Source organism: Microtus pennsylvanicus, chromosome 1 (assembly GCF_037038515.1).
Source record: "Microtus pennsylvanicus isolate mMicPen1 chromosome 1, mMicPen1.hap1, whole genome shotgun sequence".
NCBI lineage: Eukaryota > Metazoa > Chordata > Mammalia > Rodentia > Cricetidae > Microtus > Microtus pennsylvanicus.
The window spans coordinates 137,537,577-137,555,803 of record NC_134579.1 but is presented as its reverse complement, the minus strand read 5'-3'; the positions used below and the strand labels follow the sequence as shown (position 1 = coordinate 137,555,803).

The 18,227-nt window shown below is 49.5% G+C and overlaps 2 protein-coding genes and 1 long non-coding RNA gene across 7 annotated transcripts; 1 reads left to right on the top strand and 2 right to left on the bottom strand.

Moving 5' to 3' along the window:
* Positions 1 to 1,924: 1,924 nt before the first annotated feature.
* Rab4b (RAB4B, member RAS oncogene family) lies at positions 1,925 to 12,196 on the bottom strand. 3 transcript variants are annotated; one of them, XR_012912049.1, is made up of 9 exons: positions 11,982 to 12,196; positions 10,171 to 10,251; positions 9,800 to 9,914; positions 7,562 to 7,624; positions 7,318 to 7,472; positions 6,330 to 6,425; positions 6,093 to 6,227; positions 4,876 to 5,005; positions 1,925 to 2,311 (listed from the first exon to the last, which is right to left on the bottom strand). XR_012912049.1 is itself a non-coding variant. In XM_075987943.1 (8 exons), the coding sequence occupies exons 1-7, from the start codon at positions 11,995 to 11,997 to the stop codon at positions 6,112 to 6,114; spliced, it is 642 nt and encodes a 213-aa protein (XP_075844058.1). In that variant the 5' UTR covers positions 11,998 to 12,193; the 3' UTR covers positions 1,925 to 2,311; positions 6,093 to 6,111. The 3 variants fall into 3 exon arrangements, 2 of the variants coding, with proteins under 2 accessions (XP_075844058.1, XP_075844073.1); XM_075987943.1 differs by lacking the exon at positions 4,876 to 5,005 and having other exon boundaries at positions 11,982 to 12,193; XM_075987958.1 differs by lacking the exons at positions 4,876 to 5,005; positions 10,171 to 10,251 and having other exon boundaries at positions 11,982 to 12,195.
* Positions 12,197 to 12,305: 109 nt separating this feature from the next.
* On the top strand, positions 12,306 to 15,908 carry LOC142858574 (uncharacterized). The gene is made up of 2 exons (XR_012912050.1): positions 12,306 to 12,399; positions 13,380 to 15,908. It is a non-coding gene; the product is annotated as an uncharacterized LOC142858574 (long non-coding RNA).
* Mia (MIA SH3 domain containing) lies at positions 12,568 to 14,272 on the bottom strand. Of its 3 annotated transcripts, none has more exons than XM_075987984.1 (4): positions 14,149 to 14,272; positions 13,927 to 14,060; positions 13,438 to 13,548; positions 12,568 to 13,310 (listed from the first exon to the last, which is right to left on the bottom strand). In XM_075987984.1, exons 1-4 carry the CDS (start codon positions 14,270 to 14,272, stop codon positions 13,278 to 13,280), a joined length of 402 nt encoding a protein of 133 aa, XP_075844099.1. In that variant the 3' UTR covers positions 12,568 to 13,277. The 3 variants fall into 3 exon arrangements, with proteins under 3 accessions (XP_075844099.1, XP_075844109.1, XP_075844088.1); XM_075987994.1 differs by having other exon boundaries at positions 12,568 to 13,082; XM_075987973.1 differs by having other exon boundaries at positions 12,568 to 13,548.
* Positions 15,909 to 18,227: the final 2,319 nt, after the last annotated feature.

The following is an 18,227-nucleotide window of genomic DNA, read 5'->3' as shown; positions in this document are numbered from 1 at the left end:
TTCCTGGGAAGGCTATGTGGATAGGGTTACTTGAATGCCCCACCCCTTCCACCAACTCTTGGGCCTACCAAGCGGGCAATCAATGCCTTGCTGACATTTTGGGAGAGCAGCTGAGCTATCCTGAGGGGGGCTGCACCTGTCTCCAAATGCCCGTATAAAGATTTCTGGGCACAGAACCTGGAAACAACCTAGATGCCCCTCAATGGAAGAATGGATAAAGAAAGTGTGGAATATATACGCAAGTACTACTCAGCGGTAAAAAACAATGACATCTTGAATTTTGCATGCAAATGGATGGAAATAGAAAACACTATCCTGAGTGAGAAAACCCAGACCCAAAAAGATGAATATGGTATGTACTCACTCATTAGTGGACTCTAGCCATAAACCAAGGACATTAAGCCTATAAATTCACAAGGCTAGAGAAGCCAAATAACAAGGTGAACCCAAAGAAAAACATATATAGAACATCCTGGAAATTGGAAGCAAACAAGATTGCTGGGCAAAAGTTGGGAGCATGGGGGTGGGGGTAGGGATGGGGGTGAGGTTGGGGGAAGGGAAGGGAAAAGACTGGCAAGAGCTTGGGGGAGTGAGAAGGTGGAGATGGAGGAAGGGTGGATATAGGAGCAGGGAAGAAGATATCTACATTAAGGGAGCCATTTTAGGGTTGGCAAGAGACTTGGCTCTAGGGGAGATCCCAAGTGTCCACAGGGATGTCCCCAGCTAGGTCCTTGGGCAGCAGAGGAGAGGGTGCCTGAACTGTCCTTGCCCCACTATCACACTGATGTTTATCTTGAATATCACCATAGAATCTTTGTCCGGCAAGGGATGGAGATAGAGACAGAGACCCTCATCAGAGCAATGGACTGAGCTCCCAAGGTCCAGTTGAAGGGCAGAAGGAGGGGTTGGTCCACCAACTGAGACAGCGTGCCTGTTCTAATGGGAGCTCACCAAATCTAGCTGGACCAGGACTGAATGAGCTTGTGATCAAACTGGACTCTGATTGTGGCTGACAATGGGGGCTGACTGAGAAGCATTTGATAAAGGCACTGGGACTTGTTTTTACAGCATGTTCTGGCTTTTTGGGACCCTAGTCTATATGGATGCACAGCTTCCTAAGCCTGGAGGTAGAGGGGAGGGCCTTGGACTTCCCACAGGGCAGGATTCCCTGCCCTCTCTCAAGTAGGGAGGAGTGAGGAGGATGAGTGGGGGAGTGGGAGGGGACTGGGAGGAGGGAAGTATAAATTTTTGAATGGAAAAATAAAAAAAATTTAAAAGATTTCAGGGCACAAGGAGATACACATTAACACCAAGTATGACCAGGAGTCCAGGTTGGACAAAAAAAACCACAGTGGCACACAGAGGAGGTTTATGTTCACACACACACACAGAGGAAGAAACAGGTCTATGCTGAAGCACACACAAATCTCAGGAGCACATGTTCTCAGGAACAGATAACAGGAGTTGAACAAGGCCCAGAACTGAGGCTCCCTTATAGTCCCCAACTCCTTGGTCTTGTTGCACACAGTGAAGCCTCACAACACAATCACCAGGACAGAGACCACTCATGATCACACATCCCTACTGACACTGCCCCATCCACGAATCCTGGAAAGACTCACACACAGGGATGTCACTGCTGCACACACCAGCTTCCATCGATCATGTGCTGCCATAAAGTATGTACACAAGCTAGGCATGGACACTTAAAATTCCAGCATAGTCTGGGCTATAACAAGGCCCTATGTCCAAAAAAATAAGGGGGGTGGGAGAAGGTTTAGGAAAAACCAAAAACGGACAGACATAACTCTGGCCTCAATGATTGTGTACCCCAATACATTCACAACTCAAGTCCCACCAGAAACAGATTACTTCCATCAAGGACCGCGTCGGTCTCCGCATCTCAGAATGACAGAGGCCAAAACACAGGTGTAAACAATGCTTTATGGAGGGCTGGAACAGGATGGAGCAGGCCTCCAGGTAATAAATAACACAGACTTGCAACAGCAGGGCCAGGCAGGAAGGTGGGGCCGAATGGCCCTGGTCTCAAGCTCTGGGAGTTCTTCAGGATATGGTTAGGGGTTCAGGGGGAATAGAGTTAGCCAAGTCAGAGGAAACAGCAGCAGGTGTGGGTTCCCCCTTCCCCTGTGGCTCAATCTTGCCCCAAAGCCAGGCCCCACCAGGCCCGGGAAGGGGGGGATGGGAGATGGGGTGGCTTTTCTGGGGCCAGGGCAGATTGGGGCCTATCCTCTTAGGGCCTTGGTTTTGGGCCCCAGCCTTCGGGTAGGGCTGGTCCAGGAGAACAGGTGAGCTGAAAGAGAAGGGTTTTATGACCTGGAGGGGTCCTGAGTCTGTCTAGCTAGAATTGCTTGTCTCATTACTAGGTATCTTTGTGACCTGTCTGCCTGTACCCCTTTGTCTCTCAGTCTGTGCACTGACTTTGTGGCCTCTCTGCAGGTTATGCAGGAGTCTTGTTCTCTGAGCAGCTCCCTATTTGTCCACCTCACAAGCTGTGTGCATCTGTAAAGGGGCATTTCAGTAACTACCTACCACCACCCTGGCCAGGTGGTACTTCACACATGTAATCCCGGTACTGAGAGGAGGATGGTGAGTTTGAGGCCAACCTGAGCTACATAGTGAGATTCTGTCTCAAAAACACAAAACATGACGGGCAGTGGTGGTACATGCCTTCCAGCACTAGGGAGGCAGAGGCAGGCAGATCTGTGAGTTTGAGGCCAGCCTGGTCTACAGCATGAGTCCCATGACAGTAAGGGCTACCCAGAGAAATCCTGTCTCCAAAACACAAAAAAAACAAAAAAACAGAAACAAAAGAACAAAAATCCCCAACACAAATCATAAACTCAATATATGTCCCCACCTTTGTAAATGTCTGTGTCCCTTTTTCTCCCTAATGGTCCAGAGACTAAGCCTCATTCCAATGCTTTTCAAACTGGAGAGATAGGAAAGATGTGTGGTCATGACTTTGACTGCTTACAGCACTACCTAAGACGTCTCTAGAAATTATCTTATGTAAATCCCGGCATCAGTATGTTGTAAACCTTCCTACCTTATTCTAATGTGCGCTATTTCCAGTTTGTCTAAATGAAGTAAAATCAGAGGGTGTGGTGGTTCACACCTATAATCCCAGCACTCAGAAAGTAAATTAGAGGCCTCAAATTTTAAGCCTGTGCTATGAAGTCTCAAAAAAAAAAAGAAGAAGAAGAAGATATATAGCTCAGCTGGTATTGCTTGCCTAGCCTGCATGTGGCTCTGGGGTCCATCCTCAGCACCCCATAAATGCAATGGGATACTATAATTCCAGCACTTAGGAGGTAAAAGTCAAAGGGTCAGAAGTTCGAGTTTACCCTTGACTACTATTACATAGCTACATAGTTAAGTCTGAGGCCAGCCTGGGCTATATCTTTGAGTAAAAAAAGAAAGGAAAAGAAAGAAGAGGAAGAGGAAAGGGTGTATGGGGACGATATATTTTTCTTACTACATTTTTAGAATCAAAGGAAATAGCAGGCCAGAGATGGTTGTACAACTTTGATCTCAGCACTAGGGAGGCAGAAGCGAGTGGAGTTCAAAGCCAGCCTGGTCTACAGAGTGAGTTCAAGGACAGCCAGGGCAATGTAGAGAGACCCTGCCCCCAAAATAATAAAAAGATTTATGGGTAACCAGGCATGATGGTATAAACTTAGAATCTTAGCACTTAAAAGGCTAAGGCAACCAAAAACCAAAACCAAAAACAAGGTAGCCAAGCAGTGGTGGCACACACCTTTGATCCCAGCATTTAAGAGGTATTGGCAGGCAGATGTTTGTGAGTTCAAGGCCAGCCTGGTCTACAAGAGCTGGTTTCAGGACAGGCTCCAAAGCTACAGAGAAACCCTGTCTCAAAAAACCAAAAAAAAAAAAAGAAAAGAAAAGAAAGAAAGAAAGAAAAAAAAGGCTAAAGCAAGAGGATTGATACAAGTTTGAGGCTATACTAGGGTACACAGGAAGTTCCAGATTAGCCTGAGATACATAGCAAGACCCCTCCCCACAAAAAACCACATCAAAGGGGGTCCAAAAACAAGTACAAAAAAATTGAGTTTCTCTATCGATATGATTATGTTAGCTAAATATATGACACACTGGTTACATGTGACCCATTGAGGGCAAGCTGGGGAAGACTTGGATAATTTCTGGGATACCTGTCTATCTCCACACAGCTAGATGTTCCTTTTGCTTTGTTCTGTGCTGCTGCGGACTGCACCCAAGAAGGCCACCTACATGTGAGGTGAGCTCCCTACTACTGAGCTACACATTCAGCACACATACCCTCCCAGAGCCTTTAAGATGGGCACGAAAGAGATCAGTGAACAGCCTTGTGGATCAAGCTCTTAGCAAATGCTAGGCTCTGCTCTCCTCCACATCCATGAGGGACTAGGACTGACCCCATTCTGCAGACTCAGGGTTAAGAGACAGGCTCAGACCAGCAGTGCAGAGACAGGGAAGGAAGAACTCTGTCTAAAGGGCTCACCCTGGACTCTTTTTCAAATACCACAGGCATTCCAGCAAGAACCATGCTGGTCTGGGCTGGAGAGGTGGCTCAGTGGTTAAGAGCACTGGCTGCTCTTCCAGAGGACCCAGGTTCAATTCCCAGCACCCACATGGCAGCTCACAGCTGTCTGCAACTCAGTTCCAGGGGATCTGACACCCTCACACAGACATACATGCAAGTAAAACACCAGTGCACATAAAAGAAAACCATACTGGCTCTACCTGCAAAACAGATCTAAGCCTAAGGATTTTTTTTCCCCACAGCCATCCCAGACTTGCCAGTGGCGGGGAGTAGAGGGAGCTGGGCTTTCTGAAGTACAGAGAGAGACTTACTAAGGACACCCATAGTCACAGGTAAGGAAGGGTCCTGCAGGTCTGTCAAGGAGTTTGGACCATGCATGGAAAAATGAACAAGGCTTCTTAGAGGAGGAGGTTATCAGATCAAAGGAGAAGAAAACACGGCCTGGAAAAAAGACCCAAAGAAACAAAGAACTTTTGTGTGACCAGGACAGGTCAAAGGAGCAGGACAATGTGTAAGAGCCTTCAGGGGCAGGGTGACAGGGCCTCCCAGAGTCCCATGGACCCTAGGAATCATGAATGGTTCTCAAGAAGGGACATGTTTTCCAGGCTGGCCTCCAACTTACTCCAACTGACTCCCCTGATCACCACCAGCTAACACAGTGCTCAGTGTGGAAGCTGGTGCTTCCTGCATGCACGCTAGGCAAGCACTATCGCTTCAGTTGATCCTGGTCCTCAGCCTCAGCAGCTCCTTTACGGGCATCTGGCTAGAGGGTTCCTGGGATGCACAAGTCTGACCCTCTCCCTCCTCCGCCCAGTAGCCCCCTCTGGCAACGGTAGCATCTAGGTACAGCTGGGAGACCTTCCCAGAGCCTTAGATAGTTACTAGTCAGTTCCCCAACCCCATGCTGTCTGTACCCCTAGTACACACAGGTACTCCACTCCAGCCACAGTGGCCTCCTTGGCCACGCCACATATGATCCTATGCCAGGGCCTCTGCGCACACTTTTTTCACCTGTCCTCTCTGACTCCCCTGCTCTGGGTTTTTGCTTAAATGTCACCTTCTTGGGTGTCCTGTTTAAAAGGGAATTCTGCATCCTCCCCACCTTATCAGACTGTTTCTCTCCATGCTCTTTGCCCCCTAACTACTATATAATGTATGTAAATATTTCATCTACGGTGTGTCTTCTCCCAAGGCAATGTAGGTACAATGCAAACAAGAATTTGGTTGGTTGGTTTTACCCAGTGCTGTCTCCCCAGAGGCCTCACCAGGACTGAGCACACAGCAGAGGCTCATTACACCAGTGAGAACCATGAAAAAGGGTCAAGTGCAGGCCGAGGCGGGCAGAGGTCTGGGGTGCAGAGGGCCCATGTGTTCCCGGGGACTGGGAAGGTGGCTCCTTTGGTTCATGGGCTTTTGTGTCTTTGTCATCGTTTTTCTTGTCACGTGTTCCAAGTCTTGGTGGCTGTTCTGTGCCCCACCCCACCCAACACAGAAAGCCCTCTTGCCTCCTGAACCCCCAGCATCCCACCTGGCTGACTCTGCAGGTCTCAGCAGCCACAAGGCTGAGGAGCCACGGCCTGAGCGCTGCGAGGCTGCCGCAGCTGGCGAAGAGATACGTCACCATACTGAATGCCTGAGCCCATCCTCTCGGGGTCTAGTTCACCTGTGGGAGCGGAGAGGCCAGAAGAGTTCCTCAGAGCCCATGGAGACTACCTTTAACCAGTTCCCCCACCCCCATCTCTCACAGGAAGCAGGTGGGCCTCACCTGAGTCGATCTTGTTGAGGATGGTGCGCGCGCACTTCAGGAACGCTTCTTCCACATTCTCACCCGTGAGAGCGCTGGTCTCCAGGAACATCAGCTCTGGAGGGGCAGGGTCTCTATCAGTTCCCATCCTCCAACTCAAAAGCTCTGTCCATGCTTGCCCTTACCTCGGCCACTGTACACAGGTTCCCTTGCCGGGAATGTGGTCTCCCTACATATACGAGTACTCACCCACCTCTTCCTTCTCAACTCAGCCCCCGTGGCCCCCAGAAACCCTCCTTGCTGACCCTGCCTAAGTCAGGAGACCCCTCTGGACTCCCAAGAGCCTCCTGTCCTAGCAGTGACTTTCTGATATTACTATCAGCAAATGAGTCTGCCTCCCGCCTCTACCACGGCACTACGAGCTTCATGAGTTCATCGGTGTCCCCAGACTCATTGAAGACAGCCCTAAGCCCACCTCAGCTACCCAGAGGTCACATGATAGGACCTCACACTGAAGTTATATGCAAGATTTAAACCCACATCTGCCTGACAGCAAAACCTCTTCTAAACCTGGGGGTCTGAAAACCAGGAGGCCATGTATTGGGCATGCTTGTGTACCCTCCACAGTCCTAGTGGAGGCAGAGACAACGCAGATGGTCCGGAGGACTGGGTCAGCCTGGGCAACATAGTGAGTCTGAAGCTAGCCTTTAGTCACAAAGGATTATCTCGATGGCCAGCTGAGTTTGCAGTAGCCACCTTAAACTTGTGCTGCCTCCACATGGTGAAGGAGGAGGCGCTAAGATTGTGATGGTAGTTCCCGTGGCCAGCATACTGCTCATCCTCTTTCTAGCTGGACCTGAAGACCACAGCAGTCACATGACTCCTAAAGCAGGCCTGCTGAAGCCTCCATGCTAAAGGTACAACCATCCACCGAAAGCTAAGAGGCTCATGGGCCACAGTCACGGGCCCATCCCTCCACCCATCACCTGGTCCACAGCACAGCCCTCACCGTTCTCCTGGGCAAAGCGGGAGGCCTCGAGGAAAGTAACCTCACGCTCAGGATCCAGATCCTTCTTGTTGCCACAGAGGATGACCACAATGTTGGGGCTGGCCAGCGTCCGGGCATCAGTCAGCCATGCAGCTAGTGAGTTGTATGTCTCTCGGCTGTGAAGAGCAGACACAAGAGGGAGGCAGCACAGGAGTGGGGCCATCCATGCCCAGCCTCTCCCGTGCCACCCAGACCCTGCACCCACCTGGTGATGTCGTACACCAGCAGGGCTCCAGCTGCCCCTCGGTAATAACTTCGTGTCACCGACCTGTGGGACCAGGGGGACCCAGTCACCCCAAGGCTGCGATCTGCCCCGGGATTGCCCCCCTCTGTGGAGAGAGGCTAGTGGTTTGGTGCCCCCCCCCTTTACTGTTGGCCCATCCCTTAAAACCTGACCTTGGTCTCCTTGAGATACAGTTTATCTCTCTCATGGTCTATCTCAATTATTGTTATTATTTGGGTTTGTTTTTTTGAGACAGTCTCATTCTCTAGTCCAAGCTGTCCTGAAACTGACTAAGCAGCCCCCCTGGCTTCAATATTCAAGGAACTCCCCTGCCTCAGCCACCACACCCAGGGGTGCTTGGGACTGGCCTGGTACATGGTCTACACAGAGCTACAGCTCAACCCTTTAGTTTAACTCAACATCATGTTAACTTACCCAGGCTGACTCTGGAACTTTCTTACTTATTTCTTTTATGTGGGTGGGGGTGGGCTTACGTGTACCACAGCGCATGTGTGGGGGGCAGAGGACTCTTGTAGGAACTGGTTCTCTCCTGAGCTCAAGCTCGGGTCCTCAGGTGGACAGCAAACACTCTTACCCACTAAGCCATGTCATGAACTGCAATCCTTCTGTCTAAACCTCTCAAGGAACTGAAATTACAGGTATCTACCACCACCCCCAGCATAATTTCCCCAATTTTCTTTCTTGTCTGCCAGTCTTTCTTACTCCGTCTCTTCCATGCTCACTTTTGCCTTCCCTCATTCATTCCTTCAGTGAGTCAGTCAGCATTTTCTCAGTATCGCCCATCTGCCTGTCCTGCCCAGGTACGATTCACCTTCTACTCCCCCCTCCCTGCTGGCTGATGCAGGCCCCCTTTCCTGTGTGGCCCACTCCCTTTGTCACCAGTTTGGATCCCTCTGGAACGCAGGTGATTACTGCAAACACAGGCTATGTCACATGCCTGCCTCTCTCTGCCTCTGGGTCCTACATACCTCACATAATCAATCTATACATGAGTTAACTAGCAGCCGCTATATGCTGTTTCTGCAGACCTACTAGGTGCCCCGGCCTTCCCATTTTCCACACCATGCAATACACTCACCCATCCTTCTCACCCACAGCTGTCCAACCCTTCCCGAACCTCTCTGCTTCTGACCTGTTCCTTCTGTGCCCATTCCTGCCTTGATTACTCCTTCATCTTCGACTCCCTATCTGTGTCTCCTTCCCTCCAAGGCTGTAGCTCCTTGAGGTTTCAGTGTCTGTCTTAAGCTCCCTCTTCAAACACCACTCCTTGGGGCTGGCGAGATGGCTCAGCAGTTGGTTGATAAGGCTTACTGCTCTTGCAGAGGACATAGGTTCCATACGCAGCACCCAGAGGTAGTTTACAACTACCTATAGTTCCAGCCCTAGGGTACTGATACACTCTTCTGACCTCTGGGGGCTCCTGCACGTATATAGTATATATGCATATACTTAGGCATATACACATAGACAATTAACTAATTAAAAAAATAAAACTACTTCTTATTCATATCCTTAAGCCTTTTATTTATTTTTTCTTCTTTCTGCTCCTGAGGATGGCACCAAAGGTCTTGTACAAGCTAGGCAAGAGCTCTGGAGAACTCTAGACAGGGGCTCCACCACTGAGCCACACCCCAGCCCCTCACTGGGAGATTCCAGGCAGGGGCTCTACTACTGAGCCATACCTCAGCCCCTCACTGGGGGATTCCAGGCATGGGCTCTAGCTCTGAGCCACACCCCCCAGCCCCTCACTGGGGGATTCCAGGCAGGGGCTCTAGCTCTGAGCCACACCCCCCAGCCCCTCACTGGGGGATTCCAGGCAGAGGCTCTAGCTCTGGCACTACCACATGCCAAGCTTCCCTTCTCTCTTTCCCTCTCTTCTGAAATGGGAATCAAACCCAGGGCCTTACATTACTTGGTCTAGGGCTCTCCCTCTCAGCTACAATTCCAACCCTTCTTCATTGTCATGTTAGCCCAGGCTGGCCCCCAACAGTCCTGCTCCAGCCTCCTGTTCGCCACTGCAGAGCTGAACCATCACATCTAGCCTTTTCTCTCCAGGACTTCTCTGCTCAGACACATCCCCTGTCTCTCTGCATCTAGCTGCCCTGCCCTCTCAGCACCTCCTTGTTCTTATTTCATCCCTGAAAGACACTTCACATCTTGCCCTTCCCTCCACCCTCCTCAGGATCCCAGGCCACCTACCGAAAGCGCTCCTGGCCGGCAGTGTCCCAAATCTGGAGCTTCACAGTCTTCCCCCCAACATTGACCACCCTGGATCCAAACTCCACGCCAATGGTGTGGTTGGAGTCCTGTTTGACTGGGAGTGGGAGGGAAAGAGGAGGCAGTGCAGGGGCTCCTGGAATTCCCCCGTCCTGCAGGTCTCCTCCTCCGTTTCTGCAACCCAATTCTCACTGCTGGGTTGGCAGAGAACTTAGCAGAGATCGTCCACCAAGGCCAGAGGCAAAGCTACAGCACCAGCTTTACCCAGTGGTCCCTGCTACCTACCCCGCCTACTGCCCACTGACCCACACCATGGCCACATCCACGCTTCCAGGGTCCTGACAGAAACTCACACTTATTCTCAATGAACTGATGGAGGAGACATGATTTGCCAGTTCCAGCACTGCCAATCACCAGGAATTTGAAGAGGAAGTCTAAGCAGATGGTGCCAAGGATCAAGGGAGAGAAAGACACAGGGAATAAAAGGAAAAATAGAAAGAAAAAAAACATCTACAGTGCTGTAGACAGAACGCAGGGCATCCTGCATACTAGGCAAGTGTTTTCTTCCGAACTGACCTACAACCCAGCCCAAGATGACACTTTTACTCATTATTACTATTGTTGTTGTTATTATTACTGATCATTGAAACAAAGTTTCACTATATATTCCAGACGGACCTAGCTGTCCTCAACTCCAAGCAATCCTCCTGCCTCAGTCTGTAAAGGAATGCTGGGATTATAAATCTATGGGGCCATACCCTGTATTTCTTTCCTTTACCTTCTAGTCAGGGACTCATTGTGTAGCACTATATGGCCTTGAGTTCTAGTCAGCCTGTGTCAGCCTCCCCACTCCTGGGATTACAGAATGTGCCAGCACACTCCACTTTTCTTTCTTTTAGAATATTACTCTGTAGTTCAGGCAGACCTCTAACTTGAAGATCCTCCTGCCTCAGTCTCCCAGATGTGAGGATTATGGCACACAAGATTATCCTTACATAGTGCTTACCATATATGTGTGTATATATGTAGATATATACATATATATATGCACTCAAGACAGTCCTAAAGATTATTATGTATGTTGACAGCTCATTTAATCCCAAATAGAGATCTAAAGAGGGAAGTATACTAAGGATCCCTACTTTTCAGACTAGGAGAATGAGGCCAGAATGGTTAATCAACTTGCCCAAGGCCACACAGCTAGATACTCAAACCCAGATTAAAGGTCTTCACAATTCAAGACCTTAGCTGATGTTCAAACTATTTGAACAATGATGAAATCTGGCCTCCCGCCGAGCGGTGGTGGCGCATGCCTTTAATCCCAGCACTTGGGAGGCAGAGGCAGGCGGATCTCTGTGAATTCTAGACCAGCCTGGTCTACAAGAGCTAGTTCCTAGACAGGCTCCAAAACCACAGAGAAACCCTGACTCGAAAAACCAAAAAAAAAAAAAAAAAAAAAAAAAAAAAAAAAAAAATCTGGCCTCCCTTCCTCTTCACTTCACCTCCTACTACCCTCTCTCATTCACTGTCAAGGCCGCTGACATTTTGGCCTATTTCCTAAACTGGTTAGCTCCTCAGGGTCTTCGCACTAGACTATTTACTGCCCTCGGACCTCCCTCCACCTACATGATACTGTCCATCCATATTGATTTCCTAACCCTGAACCTCTTCTCCTCAATCCTCTGCCCAGAACAGTTAGTCATTATCCTTAAACTTAAGCCGCATCCGGTGACACTAAGTTTTAAATCTAACTCCAGGACACCACTCCAGACCTCTCAAACCAGATCAGCCCCACAGGGTGTGCAGGGTTCACAGCATTTGTGCGAGGTTCTCTATCTACTCCATGAAGCCCGACCCTTGCCATTCACCGTCAGCCCCGCCCTATCCACTCATGCTCCGCCCAGGAAGGCTTGCTTCCCTCCTTGGACCTAACCCCCTACCCTAAATTACCATCACTAGCTCCCTCAAATCCCGCCCTGAATCTTTTTAGCTCACACAGCAGTCTCCCAAGCTCCACCCAAATCGATTAAGCTCAGCCCCAGACCCACTTAGCCCGGCCCTACATTGCCGCAGACCCCGCCCCCTGAACAGAAAGTCCCGCCCCACTTCCACATCCGCATCTTCTACGGGCCCAGCCCCCCCCGCTTCGACCCGCCAGCCTCACCGTAGGTCTCGGCCATGGCTCGGTGGCGACCGCTGAGGGCCGCAATATGGCGCCGCGGCCGCGCCTGCTCCTCGGCTGGCAGCCGCTCCACTCGGGCTGCAGCCTCAGCTCCTTTCCACTCCCGGACCCGGCGCCGCCACTTCCGCCTTCACCCCCCCCCACTCCCGCGCGAACCTCCAGAGCTGCGGATACCAGGCCACGCTTGCCCAACGCCGGGATTGGCGGACTCGGAAGGCAGCGGGCGGGACGGATGGCGCAGATTGGTGTCATGTTAGGGGCCGAGTCCAAAGGGGCGTAACCCAGATGAGCGATTGGCGGAGTAAGTGGGAGGGGGCGGAGGCAGAGATGCTGCGCCTCGCGGACGAACGGATTTGGTCAGGATTCTGGGTGCAGAAACGAGACTCCGGATTGGTTAGACGTGGGTCTGGGGGTGGGGACACGAATGCCAAGAAGTGGCAAGGGCAGGATGGACAGAGTTGAAAGAGGGGATCTCAAGCCGCTGGGTGCGATTTCTAACCCCACAGGCAGGAAGGAGGAAAGCTGAGAGGGCACGCACACGTTGCTCCCCATTTGCAAGAAAACCTCTGCTGGTCGGGCATGTTGGCGCACGCCTTCAACCCCACCACTAGGGAGGCAGAGGCAGGTGCCTATCTATGACTTCCAGGCCATCCTGGTCTACATAGTGAGCTCCATGTCAGGGTTACACAATGAGACCCTGTCTCAAACACACAAGTCTGTTGTGCGATCTATTCAACTGGCTCATTACCAATAGTTCAACTCCTTCCCCAGGGAGGAAAGCATACATATATTGTACTGTTTAGTTTATTCCTTTGCTCAGGGCCACCACAGACCTTAACCAGCTTGGAGCGAAGGGCTTACAACAGTAAAACTCTGCCTAGCAACCACTGACGTAACCACATTCAGGTCATTGGTTGGCTAGATCGGAAACCCAAGAAACATTTTCTTTGCACATGTCCACCCAACCTCAAAAACCAAAGACACAAAACAGTTTGCAGTTGGCTGTTCTATTTGTATAAAGCTGGGAAGGTAAACCGCAGGGACAACGGTAGGCTGAGCTCACTGGCAGTAGAAATCCCATTTCTGAAAAAGAGAACAGGGAAAAAACAGTAGATAGGAAACCGGCGCAAGGACCAGGTTTGACCTCACAGAAATGAACAAATTATCTTCCAGCCCTGTAACCTCTGCATTTCCCAATTAGAAATCACTCGGCATTGAGCAGGGCATAGTTGCACATGCCTGAAAACGAAGCAGCCCTCAGGAGGCTGGAGCTGAAGGCTAGTAATTTTGAAGCCAGCCTGGGTACACACTCTGTCTCAAGAAAGAAAATATATATATATATTACTAACAACAACAAAAATAATTTCTTTTCATTTACAGGTGAGAAAATGAAGGAGCCCTCACCCTCCCGCTCCCACCTCCACCCCAAGACACTCACATCTGTCTTCATATCAATTTTGGCAGGTTTCAGAATCAGGTCCTCCCGAACAATGCTACTGGGGAAATAGCCCAGGCGGGCAGCCGCATCTCCATAGTAATCTCCCTGGACCTGGAGAAGAACTTGTAAGTCCATCTGGAAAAAAAAGGGCACTCGTGCCTGCTGAACTCCAGTGCACAATCTTCTCTCATTTGAACCTCAGCTTAACGTCATTTGCTCGTGGACAGAATGTAGCCACCATAACTAATCCTCACAATGGCATGCTGGTTGCCTGTCTCCACCCATTAGAAATGAAAGGGGTTGTTCACTGATACAGCTGAGGTCTGGAAAAGAGCTTGGAACCAATCTGTCCTGTAATTGCTAAAGTAAAAACGCAATAGGTGATAAAAATATCCTCACCCCCCAAATCTGTGCCCCTCCCACCTAGATTTTCCCCTCAGAGGGAAAACAGGGTACTCCATACCCTTCCCTCTAATTCTGAAGACTCACACTGCCTCCCCAGAAGAGCCGTCCACGGCCCTTCAGCTTGGAGAAGACATATACCACTTGGCCCCTGTATACATTCAAGAAGCGGCAATCAGGGGCCATGTAGTCCTGAAGGGCCACAGCCATGGAGATAGGATCTGGAGAAGGAGACGGGAACAAGAGCAACATCAACATAGACCAGCAGTCCAAGCCCTCAGCCCCTTGCCCTTCTTCCCTGACTCTTACGGCTGCATTCCTCATCCGCACACAGCTTCCACTCAGCCAGCTTGGGCATGTCACGATCAGCCCCGCTGGGCCCTGGGAAAACAGACAAGAAGATGGCACCAAGGAGTACTGGGGACCGCACCATCGTGGACTGAGAATGACCAAGTGAGGAATGGGATCTCCAGTCTCCTGCTGCCCTCCCTCAGTGCTGAGCCACAAGGAAAGCTGTGTTCTCAATCCTGTCTCCGCCCCAGACCAAATTACACACACCCCCACCCACTCCCCAAGGTTGTTATTCAGCCAGAACCATTTCAGAGACAGGGTAAGGGCTATGGGCCAAAGAAAATGCCCCCTGGAGCCCAAAGCAACCCAGGCCACTCCAAATAGCAGCTACCCCCTCAATAATCAGAGACCTGGATAGGCAGGCTGAACTAATCAGATTCCTTCTTCAAGTCATTTCAGGTACCCAGACCCTCCAGAGACCAAACTAGAGAGGACAGCATAGAAAACCACCTTGGAATTTCCTGTGCTGAGAACAAGGCAGTTCTTTGATTTGCTAATCAACTGTGGCCACAGCCACAGTTCCCAGGTACTGAGCAAACACCCAATGTCCAGTCTCAGGCTAGGAGTGTCCCATCTGGCTGACTGTGCATCTTCACAGGCTTCCTCCTCCCTGGAAGGCCTGAGCTAAGCTATGTTAGCCTCCCTCATCTGCAAAGACAGCAATGAAAGCAAAGGACATCTATCCAGTGTTATTTTTGTTTTGGTGTGTGAATGTTTTGTTACATATATGTCTGTGTACCGCATGTGTGCTTGGTGCCCTTGAAGGTTTTGGAACTGGAGCTACAGACAGTGACAGTTGTGTACCCCCTCAAACCTGAGTCTAGAAGAGCAGCCAGTGCTCTGCTCTTAACTGAGCCATCATTCCAGCCCACCACCCCCTCCTTTTGTTTTTAATGTTCATTGGTGTTTTGCCTGCATGTATGTCTGTGTGAGGCTGTCCGTTACAGTTGTTAGCTGCCATGTGGGTGCTGGGAATTGAACCCAGGTCCTCTGGAAGAGCACTCAGTACTCAGTACTCTTAACTGCGGAGCCATTTCTCCAGCCTCCAGACCACCCTTTTTTGGAAACAGGGTTCTACTACATAGTCTTGGCTGTTCTATATAGAGCAGGCTGGCCTCAAAGTCACAAGGGATCCACCTGCCTCTGCCTTCCCAGTGATGGGTAAGGCATGCACCACCATGCAGGGTTAGGATCAAGTATATTTTCCCCCTAGGGGCTCTAACAAGCCCAGTTCATGAAGAAATTATTAATATAGAGTCAAGGAACATGTGTGCAAAGTAACTGAATCAGGAAGGGGGCCAAGATTTGTCTCAAGGTTTCCAAATATCATTGTTATCTGGCCTGAGGAATAGCTCAACAGATAAGCAGGGAACAGAGGCTCAAAAACTGTGTCTGGGGACCTCATAAAGATGTTGTATGGCTTAGTGGCTATGGCAGTTTGAATGAGAACTGTGCCTATAGGCTAATACAGTTGAGTGGTTCTCAGTTGTTGGGCTATTTAGGAAGAATTGGGACAGGTGGCCTTGTTGGAGGATGTGTCACTGGGGGTGGGCTTTGAGGTTTCAAAAGCCCAGCTCTCTGCCTCCATCTGGCAGATCAGATGTAAGCTCCAGCAACATGCTTGGCCTATTATTGCCATGACAGCCACCATAATGGCCATGAACTAATCCTCCCAAACTGTAAACAAGCCCCCAAGTAAATGTTTTCTTTTAAATTGCTTTGATCCTGGTGTCTCTTACATACATAGAATAGTAACTAAAATATGGTTGAATGTCTGCTAGTCTTGGGTTTAATCCTCAACACAAAAATAATGTATACTAATTTATCATTTATACAAGGGGCCTGGGATGGAGCGTGTCAAGCCTTCACAAAGCCCCTGGGTTCAATGTCCAAAAAAAATACAACCAGTAAGATGGGCGTGAATTAAGAGCTTAGGTTATGGAGATTTACTTAAAAGCTTTGATCACAAGCTGGTATAAGAAAAGCTGGTAGCAGAGAACATGAGATAGCATGTTGTCTTCATGTCTGAATTCCCAACTTAAAATGTGAATGCGTTTCTGTGTGCAGTAGCTGTTTCAGTGTAAACACTACACTAGCTTCAAATCTTAGCACCATCAAGACTCATCAGGGAAAAAGCTGAAGGCCTCTGGGAGACAATTATCCAATAAAGAAATAAGAAGCTGCGGATGAGGCTCGGTTGGTAGGACTTGGCCTGGTACTGGGCCCTGGGGTCCACCCAGAGAGCCGAATAACCTGGGTGGTGAGGTTAGGACATATCATCCTGCTATATGGTGACTTCTAAGTCAACAAACTACCTCAAAACCTGTTGTCAGTTCCTAACACCACACGGTGGCTCAAAACCATTCGTAAGTCCAGTTCCTAAAATTAAAAAACAAAAACTTCTGATATAGGACACTTTAATCCCAGTACTCAGGAGGCAGGCAGATCTCTGTGAGTTTGAGGCCAGCCTGAATTACAGAGCTAGTTTCAGGATAGCCATGGTTACACAAACCCTGCCTCAAAAAACAAAACAAAAAAAGAGAGATTTGAGGGTACAAAGGGTGTATGTGTGCAGCATGTTTAATAAAAACTCTGAGACAGATATTGGGGTTCAACCTGAAAATCAGAGCTCTAGCCGGGCAGTGGTGGCGCACGCCTTTAATCCCAGCACTTGGGAGGCAGAGGCAGGCGGATCTCTGTGAGTTCGAGACCAGCCTGGTCTACAGAGCTAGTTCCAGGACAGGCTCCAAAACCACAGAGAAACCCTGTCTCGAGAAAAAAAAAAAAAGCAGAGCACTCAGCCACTGCCTCTTACCTCTCTACCTCACTCCAAAAATGGCAAAACCTCAGAAATGAGACTGAGTCTGAGAGCTGTCTCCTCCTATCTTATAATCCTCTCTAGGGCTGGGATTAAAGGCGTGCACCACCACCGCCCAGCTAGAAGTATTTTTTAAATTTTAAATTACAAGTTATTTTGAATACTGAAATGAAATCCCACCCAGTTCCATTTCAGCACGCCAAGGATGTGAATCAGATGTGTCCAGTCTAGCACATTGTACATGTTATCATCATTCATGAAAGCAGACCACGGCTATGTTCAACTGCCTGTGACTAACATCCTCACTGTACTTCACAGTAGACTCAACAGAAGCAGTGATGCTGCCAAGTGTGCTGACGTAGACATATAGTTCCAGCATTTGGGAGTCTGGGCAGGAGGACTGGGAATTTGAAATCTATCTGGAATGTACAAAGCACAAACAAGCAAACATTTTTTTTAAACTTTTATTTATGTATATTGGGGGAGGGGGGTGCATGTAAGTGCAGCTGCCTATGGAGGCCGTAAGAGGGCATCAGATGCCCGGGGGCTGGAATTACAGGCAATTATGAACCAAAGAGGGTGTTGGGACCAGACCTAGGCCCCTGAAAGAGCAAATGATCTTCACTGCTGAGTCATCGCTCCACTACCACGATTTATGTATGGGGGGAGGGGGCATTAGCCAAAAAGTTTCAGGCTTTCTCCAAGGGATGAGGTAAAAGATTTCCATTTTAAAAAAGCCAGGTAATGGTAGTGCATGCCTTTAATCCCAGAACGCAGGAGGCAGAGGCAGAGACAGAGACAGGTGGATCTCTGTGAGTTCAAGGCCAGCCTGATCTGCAGAGCAAGTTCCAGGACAGTCGGGGCTGTTACACAGAGAAACCCTGTCTTGAAAAACCAAAAGAAATGTATGGAAAGAACAGATTGTGTGAAATTGTGAAGAAAAAAGTTGCAGCTGTTACATGTGATCAATGCTTAGTTGACGTGAAATGTAAGAGGCCAGGTGTGATGGGAGATGCTGATAAACACTGGGAAGGTACAGGCAAGGGGGTTGGCTCAGCCTAGCTTAGAGAAGAGCAAAGAGCACTGGATGCACTTCCGGAGGTCCTGAGTTCAATTCAAAGCGCCTACATGGTGGCTCACAACCATCTCTAATGGGATCTGATTCCCTCTTCTGGTGGGTACGAAGACAGGTCACTCACATCCATAAAATAAATATAAA

Excerpts from the sequence above, each read along its gene's own strand:
- Rab4b (XM_075987943.1), bottom strand. Across the intron at positions 7,473-7,561 it reads CTGGTGTACGACATCACCAG|CCGAGAGACATACAACTCAC; the intron begins GTGGGTGCAGGG and ends TGCTCTTCACAG. Across the intron at positions 6,426-7,317 it reads CCGCTTTGCCCAGGAGAACG|AGCTGATGTTCCTGGAGACC; the intron begins GTGAGGGCTGTG and ends CTGCCCCTCCAG.
- Mia (XM_075987973.1), bottom strand. The coding sequence starts at position 14,272 with ATGGTGCGGTCCCCAGTACTCCTTGGTGCCATCTTCTTGTCTGTTTTC. Across the intron at positions 14,061-14,148 it reads TGCGGATGAGGAATGCAGCC|ATCCTATCTCCATGGCTGTG; the intron begins GTAAGAGTCAGG and ends CTCCTTCTCCAG. Across the intron at positions 13,549-13,926 it reads GGCTCTTCTGGGGAGGCAGT|GTCCAGGGAGATTACTATGG; the intron begins GTGAGTCTTCAG and ends GTTCTTCTCCAG.